The 15,802-nt window shown below is 45.0% G+C and overlaps 1 protein-coding gene and 1 long non-coding RNA gene across 6 annotated transcripts in view; both read left to right on the top strand.

Moving 5' to 3' along the window:
* Window positions 1-3,775: 3,775 nt before the first annotated feature.
* WWP1 (WW domain containing E3 ubiquitin protein ligase 1) overlaps window positions 3,776-15,802 on the top strand; it is a 163,543-nt gene continuing 151,516 nt past the window's right edge. For 2 of the 5 annotated variants that reach the window (XM_037892338.2, XM_037892337.2), the window contains exons 1-2: window positions 3,779-3,898; window positions 4,438-4,581. In XM_037892338.2, coding sequence (XP_037748266.1) covers window positions 4,531-4,581 — 51 coding nt within the window. In that variant the 5' untranslated portion in view covers window positions 3,779-3,898; window positions 4,438-4,530. Of the gene's footprint in view, window positions 3,899-4,281; window positions 4,582-15,802 lie in introns of all 5 variants that reach the window. The other 3 variants (XM_043539397.1, XM_037892339.2, XM_043539395.1) reach the window with 2 other exon arrangements.
* LOC119565570 lies at window positions 4,591-14,726 on the top strand. The gene is made up of 2 exons (XR_005224281.2): window positions 4,591-13,186; window positions 14,075-14,726. It is a non-coding gene; the product is annotated as an uncharacterized LOC119565570 (long non-coding RNA).

Here is a 15,802-nt window from a genome sequence, read left to right as displayed (position 1 = left end):
ATGTAAGGCTCCCAGCTTGCAAAACACTTACATGCACACCTAACTTCACTAGCTACACAGAGTCAAAAACACATAGGAAAAAAGAAGTGGTATTCAGGTTCTTTTTATACATCATATGAAAACAAAATGTCACAAGCCTACCTTTCAAGAGTTCATTAAACATCACTTTTAAAGGCCACGCATGGGCTATACTTTGGCTGTATCTACTCTCCAGAGTGCGGCAGATGTCTATGTAACAGGGAAAGGTGAAAGTGGGGAAGGGGTAACAGGAGATACCCAGAACTGTGCATAAAGTTTTATTCCAAATCTAAACATACCCTGTGTTGCAAAGGGCTAGCACGGGCAGCCTACCAACAATACTATTTGTATGTACTACTTAGTGTATTATGTGTGTATGAACAATTTGGCCTGTTTACACTAGATCAGGGGTGGGCAAACTTTTTGGGCCAAGGGCCACATCTGCATGGGGAAATTGTATGCAGGGCCGGGGCAGGAGGTTGGGGTGCGGGAGGCAGTGCAGGGTGTGGGAGGGGGTGCAGTGTGCAGGAGCGGGCTCAGGGCAAGGGATTGGGGCAGAAGAGGGATGTGGGGTATATAAAAGGCCCAGGGAAGGGGTGTGGAGTGCAGGAGGGGTGCAGACTGCGGGAGGGAGATCAGGGTAGGGGGTTGAGGTGCAGGAGGGGTGCGGGGTGCGGCAGGGGGCTCAGGGGTTGGGATGCAGGAGGGGCGTGGGGTGTGGCAGGGGGCTCAGGGCAGGGAGTTGGGGTGCAGGAGGGGTGTGGCAGGGGGCTCAGGGCAGGGGGTTGAGGTGCACAGGGATGCAGGGAGGGGGCTTAGGGCAGGGAGTTGGGGGAGGGGTGCAGGAGGGGTTTGGGCTCTGACCCGGCACCGCTTACCTAAAGTGGCTCCAGGGTGGCAGCAGTGCGTACCGGGGCCAGGGCAGGCTCCCTGCCTGCCTGCCCTGGCCCCACGCGGTGCCGCTCCAGGAAGTGGCCGGAACCACGTCCCTGCGTGGCCCCGGAGGGGGAAGGGCAACAGGGCTCCACGCACTGCCCTTGCCACGCCTCCAGGTACCTCCCCCTCTCCCAGCCAATGGGAGCTGTGGGGGGTGATGCCTAGAGGCAAGGGCAACGCACGGAGCCCTCTGTCCCTCCTCCTGGCCGCAGGGACGTGGTGCCGACCGCTTCTGAGAGCGGCGCGGTGCCTGCGGCACCATAGGGGCAATCTGGCCCACGGACCGTAGTTTGCCCACCCCTGCACTAGATTGTAAACTCCATGGGGCAAGGATGGTATCTTACTATTTTTGAACACTGAACATAACTGCTGCTATTAGCAATAGAGCAAGCCACTACCCAGGGGAAAACCCCAGGGGTAGAACAAAGCAGAGGTTTGGTAACAGAACCTATTGAATTAAGACAGAGAAGAAGAACTTAATTGTAGGGTACACACTACAGAGCTATCGTCTTCCTTCCTTTACCAGTCCTTATGTTTTTGAAAGTAAAGATATAGGTACTCTTACTTTAGATGAGTATTTCTCTTGCTGGTGAGTTTCCTCAGGAGCTAAAAAACATTAACACTGCTGGCCATGAACTCCATTTTAGGCCATGGCAGGCAGGCTAAGTTTTGAGTGCTGCCATTTATACCCACTCACAGAACAATCTGCTGCTAGGAATGAAACACTGCAACTTCCGAAATTCCTAAATACTTCCTTTTTTCCCTATTGTTGGACATTATTCTTCATGAATTTCTGTTTCCTAAAAAAATATTTTTTTTAAATTACAACACAAACATGAAAAAGGAGCAAAAAGTTATTAGCCAAATCCAAAGAGCCAATGGACTATAAAGTTAGTCTCCAACTACAAGTCAGTCAGTCAAGTATATGAGGAATGCTGGGAAATAAGTGGAAGAAACATAAATACAATGTTAGTGTTAAAATGTGGGTAAAAGAGTTAAGAGAAAAGGAAGGACTAGAAGAGATTAAAATCTATAGTTGTAGGACACTAAATTATACTCAGAAAATCTTTCTGAAAGTGGATTTAGAATTATATAATAAAATAAAGGGAAAGAAAGCCATCCTATATATGACAGCTAAAGTTTGAGTTCATGTAATGGTAAATGGAATATGAATATGTACTGGTGAATCTAAAGATGGAAAAAAATGAGAAGAGTAGTTGTAACCTTTTGCATCCCTGACAGTAGAGTTAACAATTCTCTGCCCTGCAAGATACTAGTGAACTAGTCACAGCACAGAAGAGTGAAAGCTGAGCCCCAGGGAAGGGCAGGGACTGGATTTAGCTTAGACCTAGTCTGCACATACATTTTGTATCAGGTTTCCAATTTTGGTTGAGGGGTTTGACTTTTTACCAAGCACTACTGGACTGGCACTTGAGCCCCAGATGACTGTGCTACGTAGGCACTGTAGAAACACAGGATAAAGAGACAGTCCCCATAGTTATACCAGTACAGCCCCTAGTGCAGATGTAGTTATTATGGCATGAGTGCTTACACCAGTACAGCTTATTCCACTTCCCCTAAGGGAAGCAGTTATACTAGTATAAGTACATGCACTGATAGAACTGCACCTGCAGCAGTGAAGACGATCGTACTACTTTAAAAAGGAGGACTTGTGGCACCTTAGAGACTAACCAATTTATTTGAGCATAAGCTTTCGTGAGCTTATGAAGTGATGAAATGATCTGTAGCTCACGAAAGCTTATGCTCAAATAAATTGGTTAGTCTCTAAGGTGCCACAAGTCCTCCTTTTTAAAGTAGTACGATCGTCTTCACTGCTGCAGGTGCAGTTCTATCAGTGCATGTACTTATACTAGTATAACTGCTTCCCTTAGGGGAAGTGGAATAAGCTGTACTGGTGTAAGCACTCATGCCATAATAACTACATCTGCACTAGGGGCTGTACTGGTATAACTATGGGGACTGTCTCTTTATCCTGTGTTTCTACAGTGCCTACGTAGCACAGTCATCTGGGGCTCAAGTGCCAGTCCAGTAGTGCTTGGTAAAAAGTCAAACCCCTCAACCAAAATTGGAAACCTGATACAAAATGTATGTGCAGACTAGGTCTAAGCTAAATCCAGTCCCTGCCCTTCCCTGGGGCTCTGCTTTCACTCTTCTGTGCTGTGACTAGTTCACTAGTATCTTGCAGGGCAGAGAATAACTTTTCCTTCATATATAAATCCCCCCCCCCCCCCACTCTCACTCTAACACACCACAGCTGCTGCAGGCCCTCCTCCAACAACCAAGCCCTAGAATCACTCAGTAGGTGGAAATGGCGATGGGGTTTAACCTTATCCAAGGAGCGCGAAGGCAGAGGCAGGTAGCTATTACCTGGTGAACCAAGTACAGGGTACCAGGGCCCGCTGGCTTAATGCCTCGCCCAGCACAGAAGCTGCTTCGGTTCAGTGCCTCTAAACGGCATCGCTGCCCCATGCCACGTTCACCCCTCCCCAACTGGACCACGCCAGGGTGATCAGGAGGAAACCCACCGACCTCCAGCTCCCGTCTCTACAGAGGTTGGTTCAGTTCGGGGCACTCAGTTGGTTCAACCCCTTGCAGCGTAAGCCCTCGCCCCTTCCTTTCTCTGGAGCGGTTGGCCTAGTCCCCCCCCCCCGCCGTAGAGAAGTTGGTTCAGGCCGAGGAGGCAGAAGCTCCTGCTCCTACAAGTTCCTGTTCCCCTGGCGGGCGGGCGCGCGCAGAAACGCACGCGCTCAGCGTCCGGCTCGGTCGGCGCTGGCTGTTGGGGGCGCGCGACGGCTGGCGTGGGGGAGGGGGTTGTTGTGCGCGAGCCGCCGATGCCTCCGCCGTGAGATGGCATCATTCTGTGCGGCGGAGGGGTGAGGCGCCTCGGCGGAGAGGGGGCAGCGGTGGCGGCTTTCGGGCCACGGTAAGGGCACAAACAGGCTCTGCCAGAGCCGCTGGCTCTGCCAGCCCGGCTGGGCGAGTAGACGGGCGGCTGCGGGGGCCCTTCTCGCCCGCTCTGCGAGAGGGACGCGGAGCGGACACTTTCTCCTCCCACAGCTGTAAGGGGGGAGAGAGAGGGTGTCTCTGGCCCACAGGCGCTGCCCCTGTCAGTGGGGACGCTCAGGTCAAAATGGCGAAGGGGAGCCGTACCAGGGCTGCCCCCCTTGGCCCCTGCTGGGAGCGCGGCGGGGGTGGCCGTTGGCCCCAGGGCCCCTGCACCACTGGGCGCGCAGGGGGAGGGTCTCTGTGGTATCCTGTGTCAGGCGCGTAACCTTGTTCTTTTCCTGGGCCTGGCCATGGGGGTAGATGCGGCTGAGCCCTGACCCGAGTCCGTGCTGAGCGTATGGGAAGCAGCAGGGCAGTCGCGGAGGCGGCCCATGTTTCTTTACCTAGAGAGGTGAAAGAGGAGGAGAGGGTGATTGTTACATGTCTGTTTGCCTTCCCTCCGCGCAACCGGGGCAGGGGACACCCCACACCTCCCCTGCGAAGGACTGTGACCCTGCAACCTGTCTTCTCCACCCTGCGCCCCGTTGGCAGTGGAGGTATAGGGCTCCTATGCAGCTCGTGGTGGGGCTGAAGAGAGAGTTAATTGCGGTTACTGCCCAGGTTAGAATTATCATGAGAATCTTTGTGGTGCTGTTTAACGTCTAACTCGTTGAGTATTTTGATTTTAAAATCTCAGTCGTTTAACAGAACATGCACCAATTAATTGGTTTGATCATAAATGCTATAGTGAGCTACTACAGTGTTCCACTTACTGACTCCTTTCTATATACCTGTCTTTATTTTAAAAACAAAATAGGTATCTAAATTGAACTACATTGTAAAGGCATTCATCTTTCTATCTGCATATCCCATTACACAGGCATTTAGTTAAAACAATCTATCAAAATAAGATATGGACAAAAATAGTACATGAATTTGTTACAGAATGCTTAAATCTTTGACAAAGTTCTACAAATACTCCCAAAAGTTATTTTCATATTTCAGTGGTGATCCCGTATTCATATAGAAAATCACCACAAGGGTATTCTTGGGTACCTATCCACGTTACACAATTATACTACAATTAGCTCACTAGATTTTGCTGTCATATATTTAGTATAGTTAACATATGGATGGATGGATAGCACTTTCAATAAAAATAATTCAAACTTACATTTCTCTTGTGGTACTAACACTTTAGTTAGGGAAGGAATAAATTGACTGTTGATGACCTGTTGTTATAATTTTTCACAAACTCCTTGAGATTTTCATTAAATGGAGTTTGATAAACTAATGTGAGCCACGCAGGTTAGTCTACATATGAACTCAGTTTATGTATTTCAGTGTTTTACTAACTTATGATCAAATGAGGTGTGAGGGTTTGCACAGAATGAAAGCTTCTCGTCGTTTTTTTATTTATTTTTGGGGAAGAGGTGGCAGGTGCAAACACCTTTCAAAATCACAATAGCTTACTTCGGCTCATTCCTAAGACATGAGTGAAATGAGAGAACCAAGTTATGTTATACGTCTGTTGCTTTAAGTTGAATTTTTAGCACCCTTATGCCAATTCCTCTCTTCCCCATGTGGTGGTGTATATAATACATTAGACTTCATTATAATGGTCTGATCCTGAAAATGCTACTGGATACTGCAGTGTTTTGTGGGTCGTTCCTATGCCCTGTAATGTTTTTAGGATTATGCAGTTATTCATATGTGTAAGAGTTTGCTGGATCTAGAGTCTGCCCACTTGGAGCAACTTGCCAATTGTAGGCCTCAGTTTGTATCTTTGAAGTTTAATGGATATTTTGAGGTAGTAAAAGTAATAGTTTTTAGAGTCTGATACTAAAAATATGATAACGAAACAAAATGTCAGCTAACTTGCACACCAATTTGAGACTAGACTTAAAATGAACTCTGTTCTGTTGCCTGTGCTGGCAGGTCACTGCGGAAGGATCCCAGATAGAGGTGATCTGCTGCTCCCCAGATCCTGGAAAGAGTCATGGAGACGTAGTGATCCTGTTGTTCTTCACTAGCCTTGTCCTTAATTGCTTTCCTGGCTCTGTGGAACACACTGAAAGAGGAGGGAGAAATACCTGCCTTGTTACCCCTTCCTCCTTCTCAGTGTTCCATGCATGAATGCTGAGTTGGAACACCCTCCCAATCACCTTCCTCCCTCTCTCCTGAAAAGAAAATGGTGGAGGCTGAGACAGGTCCTCTTAACCTTTCCACTGTTTCTCTTATTGTGGCCAAACCAGGGGGCCAGGAGGTGATTCTTCCTTCCACTTCTTTGCTCTTTCCTCTATTGGGAACCACAAAATCCCAACAGTTGCTATTTTATAGCACATGGCAGTTACATAACACCTCCAATAAATTTAATAAACTTGTTTTAATATTTAGAAATTAATAAATTAAACAGACTTTACAAAATAAAAATGGATATAAATTTAGAACCAAAACTAGGTGTTGAGTGCTCCTTTAAGATATCCATCCTAAAACTAGGATGCAGAAAATGAAGCCAACAGAAAAAAGGCAAAAAACTTTTAAAAACCCCAAACTGCTTAGTTGTAATTTCAGTACTTTACTTGACCAACTTGGTAAACAAGTACTCCACTTTTCCATTCAAGCTGAAAACAAAGCAATGATTGCACCAAAATATGAACTCTGTTAATAGGAATACTGTTACAATTGTTTACTCGTATTACCTTTAAAGTATGTAAATTATAAGTTAAATCTCCTTTTAAAACCCAGCTGTACTGTGTGTAACTTTTTGCATGCCTTTCCTTCAAAGTCTCTCTTCCCGTTCTCTTGTTCTCCAGAAGTATCAGTCATGTTACTCAGTGTTCTGTTAACCACTCCACTCTTTAACAACTGACATTTTCAGAAATTCAGAGATTTTCACTGGGTAGTTAAGACAGGGCTTGAAAAATCTAGTTGCCAGTTATATATTGGAAATTTTCTGGGCCAAGTGGGATCCTAACCTATCAGCTTTGGCAAAATGTAACCTTTTTATTAATAAAAATTAAATTTCTAGCCCTTATGTTTTCTTATGCAGCTGATGCAGTGCAGTCTTTCCAAGTTTGCCGACAGGCAACACCAGTGCTATGACTGCTGTTTATAGCTTTTCCAAACAGTGGAATGAAAGTAATAGAGCTGTGGTCAGTTTCACTAGTTTCATTGCTGGTCACAGTGTTCTAAATAGCAGCAATTAAACTAACAAGAATACTGTCATTTTTACTCTGCTGCATTTTGTGAAAGCCATAAACCAGAGCTGCCAAATTCATTCTATATAGGAGGCTGAATTCCATAATTATGATTAGTGAATCAGAATATAAATTTAGGACTACGTATTATCCAAAATCCACAGCCAAACTCCCACAGATGGCTGTGGGAGATTTTTACAAAGAACCACCATGGAATATGGCCCTGTGTAGTAAATAAACTTCTGTTTGTTTTTTTTATTGTCATATTGAGTAAAAAGGATTTTATACTCTCCTTTAGGATTACCACTGTTCTTGTTCTTTTTTTCCCTGTCTTCTTCGTCCTTCTTTCCTTTTCTGTTCCCTGTCGTCCCTCATTTTTCTTCTGTCTTTCAAAATCTCACCCCATTTCTCTTCCTATCAGCTCAGCTGATCAGCAGTGGACTAGTTAATGCTGACTTTTAAAGTGCCATGATTATTGTGCATTGGCATTAACTGCTGTGTGTAACAAATGGCAGCAGGGGAGTTCACATCTCAGTCATTATTTTGTGGTGTCTGCAGACTCTCAAAGGCAGCACTGCATTAGTTACACTCAGGTCACATTTGGAAAGCCACCCCTCCACCCCATCTCAAAACTTTTTTCTTAAGTGATACACAGTTTTTTGTTTTTGTTTTAAATAAATTGTCATGACTTGTAAGCCTGCTATAAAAAGAGGTGGCATTTTCAAGGGAGCACTGGCAAAGGTAGTGGACACTCCACCACATCACCTTGAGAGAAATGGGAAAGAAAGCTCCTTCTTCCTACCAGAAAAGAGGTACTCTAGGACAATGGTTCTCAACCAGTGGCCTGGAGCCCCCTGTGGAGCTGCAAGCAGGTTTTGGGGGGGCCGTCAAGCAGGGCCAGCATTAGACTTGTTGGGGCCTAGGGCAGAAAGCCAAAGCCCCACCACATGGGTCTGAAGCCTGTGGCCCTGAGACCTGTCAGGGCCCTGGAATTGTAGCTGAAGCCTGAGCAATGAAGCTTTGTGGGAGCTTCTGTGGCATGGGGCCCCAGGCAGTTGCCCTGCTTGCTACCCCTAATGCTGGTCCTGGCTTTTATATGCAGAAAACCAGTTATTGTGGCACAGGTGGGTTGTGAAGTTTTTATAGCATGATGAGGGGGGCCTCAGAAAGAAAAAAGTTAAGAACCCCTGCTCTAGGAGAGGTGTTCAGCATCTAGTAGTCAAAGACCTATAGGAATGGTGGAGCCTATAAGTATGCTTTGAGAGCATCCTCATAGGAATCCCTGCACCTTCCTCCTTCCCAGTAGAAAGGAGTGACCGAGCTTCTCTCCAGGACTCTGCCATTGGCCCTGCTCGGTGGAGGATTCCCTTCATTTTCTGTATCAGTCTCTGGCTAGTAGGTGTCTGTCATGTTTTTTAAACCTGTTTTAATATATGACTTAATTAGAGTTTATCATTGCTTTTATGGCCAGATAAGGCAGAAACTGCTATTTCTAACAAATTAACTAAACCATATTTCAGTTTATCGCCATGTCATAACCATGAGTGTTTATCTATACAACAGCACTACTGATACCAGGGAAACTGTCTGTACTCATACATAAGAGCACTACTGTTCTACTGGGAGAGAAATGCTAGGATTAAGTGAAAAGGAAAAATGAGTGTTTTGAAAAAGATTCTTAAGAGAAACCTTTTATCCTCCTGTTACTTATGAATAATTAGTCTTTAGGAAGCTCAGAGCCAGATGGCATTTGACCTTCATTAATTAATGATTACAGGAATAGGTGACCACCTGTACCAGTGTGATCCCTGCAACCATAGAAGTATAACAACTTTCTTCACCCCCACTTACTCGTGTTTCAGATAAGCCCCTTCATCTGGTCTCTGCATTGTGAGCAATGTTCCCTCTAATTCTTGACAGGCTGTGTGCGCAAAAAATTTCTTCTGTGCAAATTTTTGTGCATGCCGTGTTTTGCCGTATGCGCGTGGTTTAGGATCTGTGTGCAAGTGCACACGACTTAGAGGGAACAGTGATCGTGAGACACTGTAGTTGTGAAAGCACCTTTTGGTTTCAGTAAAGCACTGTTTTTTCAATTATAAAAGTGCCAACAAAATCAAATCTGCAGAACATGAACTGATATGCACTTTGCCGCAGAGTTTTTCTTCAGACTTAACTTTTCTGGATGCAGCTACCATTATTAAGATAGCAGTGATGCTCTTACAGAGACGTTTGATAGAAAAACTTTAAAAAACCCTGAAGTTAAGCATATGTTTGCTAAAATTATCTGCTTTGTCGCCCGTCCGTCCGTGTCTCTCTCCCGCCCTCCCCCCCCGCTGTTACTAGCATTTTTCTTGTTTCATGAAAGTATTCAGGAGACACAGCTTTTCTGATATTGCTTGTATTCCATGTTCAGCACTTGGGGTCTTGGTAAATTTAACTAGGCAGCAAGCGGATTATGACACATTCTTTCTGAACCACCCTGGATACCTCTTTATTAGCAGAGAAGAAGTTGATTGCTGCCGAACAATTATGTCATCCTGATACTCTTTTGACTCTTGTACCAGGATCAGCCACTACTATGGGTTCTCAAGAGAAATTATTTGGTGGCCTCAGAGTGTGGCCACCAACTCTTGGTAGTGGCTGCTTTCACACTTTTTCCTAAAATATTTAATTAGCTTTACGAAAAAAACATAAATATGCACTTATATATGTCCCAATCATTGTAATTTATTTATTGCTAATTAGTAAGTCTGTTGTGAAAAGTGATATTACCAAATATACAAATATCATTTTTCACAGCAGAATTACTTAGCCCTGGCAAGCCTGGGGACAAATTAAGCCCTGGATGGGGGACCGGGGGTGGCAGTTGGGGCCAGGGGCGATGTGGGTGGGTGGGTCGTGGAGACAGTAGGGGGCTGGAGACTGAAACCCTGTGGCGGGACAGAGCCTGGGGCCTGGTGCCCACCGCCATGCAGCCGGAGCCCGGGGCTGGAGCCTGAAGCCCTGCAGCCAGCGCCTGCCATCCCTCTGCCCCAGAGCTGAAGTCCAAAGCCTAAGGCCCAACGCCCCTGGGAAGGTGGGGAACCCACTGACTGCTGGCTCCTCCAGAGTTGTATTCCAGGTGTCTCCAGAGGCGGGCAGGGTCCAACCCTGCTGGTCGCCCCAGCAATCAACACTAAGGCAGTGCATCCAGGAGCGATGGGGGGGGGGGGGGGCTGCTGCTTTGCTCCCCCTCTCCCCCCCAATCACAACTCAGAAGGCTGTGGCCGCAAGAAAAGCACCTGGTGGCTGCATTTGAGAAATGCTTCTAGAACTAAGCCCCTTTCCCTGGCTCCAGTTAGAGGAAAAAACAGTAGTAGCCCAGAAAATGATTAAAAAAATGAAGATTTCCACGAGTGAAAATATTGTTACTTTGTAGTTTAGGGGGGGAGCTAAATAATAGAGGACATGATAGAAGTATACAGAACAATGAGCGGAATGGAGACAGTACATTGTCCATGTTTCCTTACTCTTTCTCATAGAATTATGAAAAAGGGGATATTCAATGAAATTGAAAGACAACTAACTTAAAACTGTTTTATGTAACCTGTGAAACTCATTGCTACAAGATAATGAGCTCAATAGACCTACTAGGGTTAAAATAAGAATTAGACTTTTATATAGATAATGAGAACCTGTGAGTTACATAAAATATAATTCAAAAAATTACGAATATAGTGCCCTCCTGTTTCACGGGATAGGCCAGCCTCTTATGGGGTGAGGAAGAAAATCTTTCCTATGGCCAAGTTATTCCACAGTTGTACAGGATATCTTGCATTTCTGCTATCAGAAATCTCTTATAGTGATTCCTGCATGTCACTGTTTGGCCCTGAAGTTAGAACTTTTTGTTTAAAAGCTGATCATTCAAAATGCTCTAAAATCCACATGCATATTCAGATTCTTTTCCAAACTCACTCCACATAAGATCTGGGGTACAGACATAGGAGTAAGTGTGGGATCATTTGGTCAAGAATTTCTTCATAAATAATACCCCACATCCACAGTAAGTAGTTGATTTTAATATTCAGAGTGCTCTAAAACCCTTCTGCATATGGAGTGTCTTGAAAAATAGCATGCAGCAAAAATGGTGGTTTGACCTTGTGATATAAATTAGGAATAACTTGGTCAAGGGATTCCTGAGATACTTCATCCTTCCCTCCTTCTCCTCACCCTCATATGAACTGTCTTTAATTTTCAAAGTGCTTTAAAATTAATTTATATAGATAAATTACCTTGAATTGGTATACTGAAGCAGAGACTGGGATAGAGATTGTGGTTTAAATTTTGCTGTCATTTGTTCAAGGAGTTTCTGAGACAGAGGTTCCCCCCAGATTGAGCTGCTTTTAAAATCTTCAGATTCTATAACTTTCTTACTGCAGAGCTGAAACCTAAGGTGGCTGATCATCATGTAGTGAATAGCTGGATTATGCCAAGTTTAGATACGCAGTGGTAACTAGAACCAGTTTACACATATTTCAAAAGTTACTGTACTACAAATACTTTGCTATATCAGTGTGCATGTCTGCAAGCAATCTATGAGCCATTGCTTCCTCTGGAATATTTTTGAGTGATGCTCGCTGAGCAACATATTCACATAGTGGCTCAGGGGAACAGGCATTGACTCTTGAACTGAATCCTCTCCTTGGGAATTATGCATGCTGTGCACATTAGTGCTCTCACATTGACTTTTTGCTTGGTGTAGGGCCACATAGGGCCTCCTTTTGGAAGTGTGAGTGGTGTGTGCAAAATTGAAAAAGTTAAGTACCCCCTACGATCTACCTGTCTGCCTAAGTGGCACTCTAGGACAGTTTGGGCGGTACTATCTGGGATGTGAAACTTCATATGGTTGTGTGGGATGAGCTGTCATGGAAGGGACTAACTGCCACAGAGAGGCTAGTGCAAGAGTCCTAGGCAAGACAAATCAGTTATATGCCAGGAGAGGTTCACTGAATTCCTGCCATGTCACACTAGGCATGATGGGGCAGGTCAGTACTGGGAGCTGGGAATGGGTATGATTGAAAATCATAGGCACGCAATACTGAAGCCTGGTCTGCACTACAAAGTTAGGTTGACGTAAGTCCACTTGTGTCAACCTTGCTATGCACATGTCTATGCTTAAATTTGTCTTCTGCCCATGTAAGTGGCCTGTTACAGTGATGCAGTAACACTACCCCCGAAAGCAGTACAGAGCCATGGTTGATCTTCTCAGGAGTGTGAGTGTAAGTGGTGCCTTAGTTGTGTTGACCCTAACAATCTTCCAGCACCTGTCCCTCAGTGACCCTGTCCCTGAGACGGTGACTCCTCTGGTCACAATTTTGAACTCCACCGGGGCCCCAGAGTCCAGAAGTCCACCTACCCCTTTAAAATTCTTGTGTCTTTTGAAATGCCTTTTCTCATTGCCCATCTTAGTGAGCATATCTAGCAGCTCTCCTTTTGTTGTGTGGATCCAGCTGCCCGACTGACCATGCCAGCTCCCCCTACACAGAAAGCTACTAGATGCGCTCCTGCCTGGAATAGGCAAGAAGTATTGGATTTGCTTGGCTTGAGGGGAAAAGAGGCTCTGCAAGCACAGCTATGGACCAGCCATAGAACCATCGTCATCTATGAGCAGATTGTACAGGGGATGATGACAAAGGGGCACAACAGGGATCAGCAGCAGTGCAACATGAAAGCAAAAGAAGTCCGCTAGTAATATCACAAAGCGAGGGAAGGCAACAAGCAATATGGTGCTGCCCTGCAGATCTGCTGCTTTTACAATGAACTGCATGCTATACTTGGCAGTTAACCCACCAACATTCACCAGTGATGGTGGGTACCTGAGAGGAACCCAAGATCGTGAGTGACCCCTGCCATGAACAACAGTGGTGGTGATGGTGGGTGGAGGGAAGTAAACAGGGGACTCAAACCATGCTGCGAGCTAGGAACTATTTGACATTCTGCAGGAGTCTAGCCAGATGAGCCTACTGACAAAAGGGAAGGGAACTCAGGTAAGTGTGTACTTACATTATTCCTTGCAGTGTTTGGTTTTTTTATTTTCCTTTCACTCAAACTTCATCTGTTCCTTCGCGTCCCCTCCCCATGCTTTTGTTTGCTATTTAAAAATGGCAACGTACGAATGGGTCAGGCAATTCAAGAGGTATTGACTTTTCATTGCTTTACTGGTATAATGTTAAAAAATAAAAACGGTTGTATGGCAGCCGTCCATTAAACAGTCCATTTCAGATCTGTGCCCTGTACTCAGGTAGATGTAGAATAAATGGGGTAGAATCAGGATCTGTTTTTCAATTTTTTTGGCATGTTGGGCTAGGCGGGGGGGTGCAGAATACTGTTTACCAGAGTAGGGATGTGTCTCTTGAGAGATCTTGATGAAACTTTTCAGGAGAGGCTTACAGACTATTTCCATGAGATTTCTAGGGATGGCAGCCTTGTTTCTTTCATCACAATAGGACACTTTTCCATGCCACTCTATGATGAATTAGGCAGGCACCATTATGGTAAACAGCCTATCCGCGTTTGGGCCTGGGTGACTTCGGGATGCTAGTAGCAGCTGGGCTCTCGGTGCCTTTGTCACCCTCAGGAGTGAGATATCAGGCAAAATCATTGCTTATGAAAATAGTGCCAATATGTTCACTGCCATTTCCCTTTATCATACCTAGGGAGGGTGCCTAACTTAATAACAAAGTGCAGAGGATGTGATGCCATACTCACTATAGTTTGAGCTAGAGAGCGGTGCTGTAGCGAGGCACTCTAAAGCTAACGTGTCAATAAGCATATATTAAAGATATTTGTTGGAATAATGTCAAGGAAGTTTTGAGACTTACCTTTTCCTTTCTGCTGTGACTAAATCTAATGGTATATCTATCTGTTTTTATCAGTAACTTTTTGTGTGCTGGCCTAAAGGGGTCACCCCTTCGCGTCCACTGAATGTCTGATGCTGATCCTCAGGAAAAGGAAGAAAAGTAGGGAGGATATGTTCCACGAGATCCTCCAAGCCACAGTTGCCTTTCACAGTGATCAGAGGTGTTGGGGTGCCCTTCACAAGGCGAACGAGGAGAAAGTGAATGGAGAAAGCTGTGGCTGCAGGACAGGCAAAAGGACCAAGAGGCGCATCAGGAAATGCACCAGGCATAAAAGGATTGCTCAGGAAACAAACATAAGTGTTGCAGAGTATGATTGATCTACAGTACCAAAGATCTTCGCAGTCCTTGGAGAATGACATGGCTGCTGCTTCCTACAGCTCCCAATATTCCATGTGGTGCTGTACTGCACGTTCTTACCCCTATTACTCCATGCCAACAAGGAGAACTACTGGTACACATTACACTAACCTGTTGAAACCACAGGTCAATGTGTATGTAGCCACAATGCACTGCACTGAACCATTTACATACATGGACATACATGTTTACTGTTTACTTTCATTTTCATTTGGGATTGTTGCAAAAGTATTTAACATGCTGTGTGTGTATTTGCACTTTAATTTTGTTAACAGCTGTTTTGCGCACAATAAAGTTCTATTTTTGTAAAGCCAGACTATCTTTATTAGTTCACATCAAGCATTAGAGTATGTAGTGGGAGGCAGAGTGTTCATATCAAATTCATAAATATACACTAAGCATTTCAGAATTCATAACAGCAGGCAAAGACCATACCAATATATAATGTGAAGTACAGAGAACAGACAAAAAGAACGAGGAGTACTTGTGGCACCTTAGAGACTAACTAGTCTCTAAGGTGCCACAAGTACTCCTCGTTCTTTTTGCTGATACAGACTAACATGGCTACCACTCTGAAACCAGAGAACAGACACTATTTCATAAAAGCAACAGAGAACTCTACTGTGGCTAACCAGTAAAATGCTCTTTTAAAGCCTCCCTCAGCCACACAGCACCATGGTTGGCTCTTCTAGTAGCCCTTGTGTCGTCTGGCTGTTCAAATTTAGCGGACAGATGGTCAACCTAAACTCCTCCACCCTGGCAACAGTTTTTCCACCCTTGCCTCATAGATGTTATGCAGTACACAACATGCAGCTATAACCATTGGGATGATTTTCTCAGTGCGATTGAATTAAGCAAGTAAGCAACACCAGTGTCTCTTCAGTTTACCAAAGGTACACTCAACAGTCATTTTGCACCAGTAGAGCTGGTAGTAAAACCTTTCCTTGGCTCTTTTGAGGTGGCCAGTGTACAGGTGCATATGCAGGTGATTCCCCCAGAATCACTTTTTGCATTTCAGCATCAGCAGTGGTAATCCACGAATTGGGAAAGACTGTCTCTGCTTACAGCTTTTTGAAAAGTCCTGTGTTCTTAAAGATGCAAGTGTCCTATACCTTCCCTGACCAGCCTACATTGATATCAGTGAAGCTCCCCACATGATCCACTATTGCTTACATTACTAAAGAAAAGCAGCCCTTTCTGTTGATGTACTCTGTGGCAAGGTGAGCCAGTGCCAAAATAGGGGTATGCATACCATCTATCTCCCCACCACAGATAACCCTATTGCTGCTCGTTTGTCCAGTATTCCTATACTTTACTGAGTTAATGGCGTTACATACTTGGCCCACACTGTGGATTTTTCAACTCCCAAATTATTGCCTGCTGACC

Source organism: Chelonia mydas, chromosome 2, assembly GCF_015237465.2.
Source record: "Chelonia mydas isolate rCheMyd1 chromosome 2, rCheMyd1.pri.v2, whole genome shotgun sequence".
Taxonomy (NCBI): Eukaryota; Metazoa; Chordata; order Testudines; family Cheloniidae; genus Chelonia; species Chelonia mydas.
The sequence above is the reverse complement of the archived record's forward strand: the minus strand, read 5'-3'. Positions and strand labels throughout refer to the sequence as shown.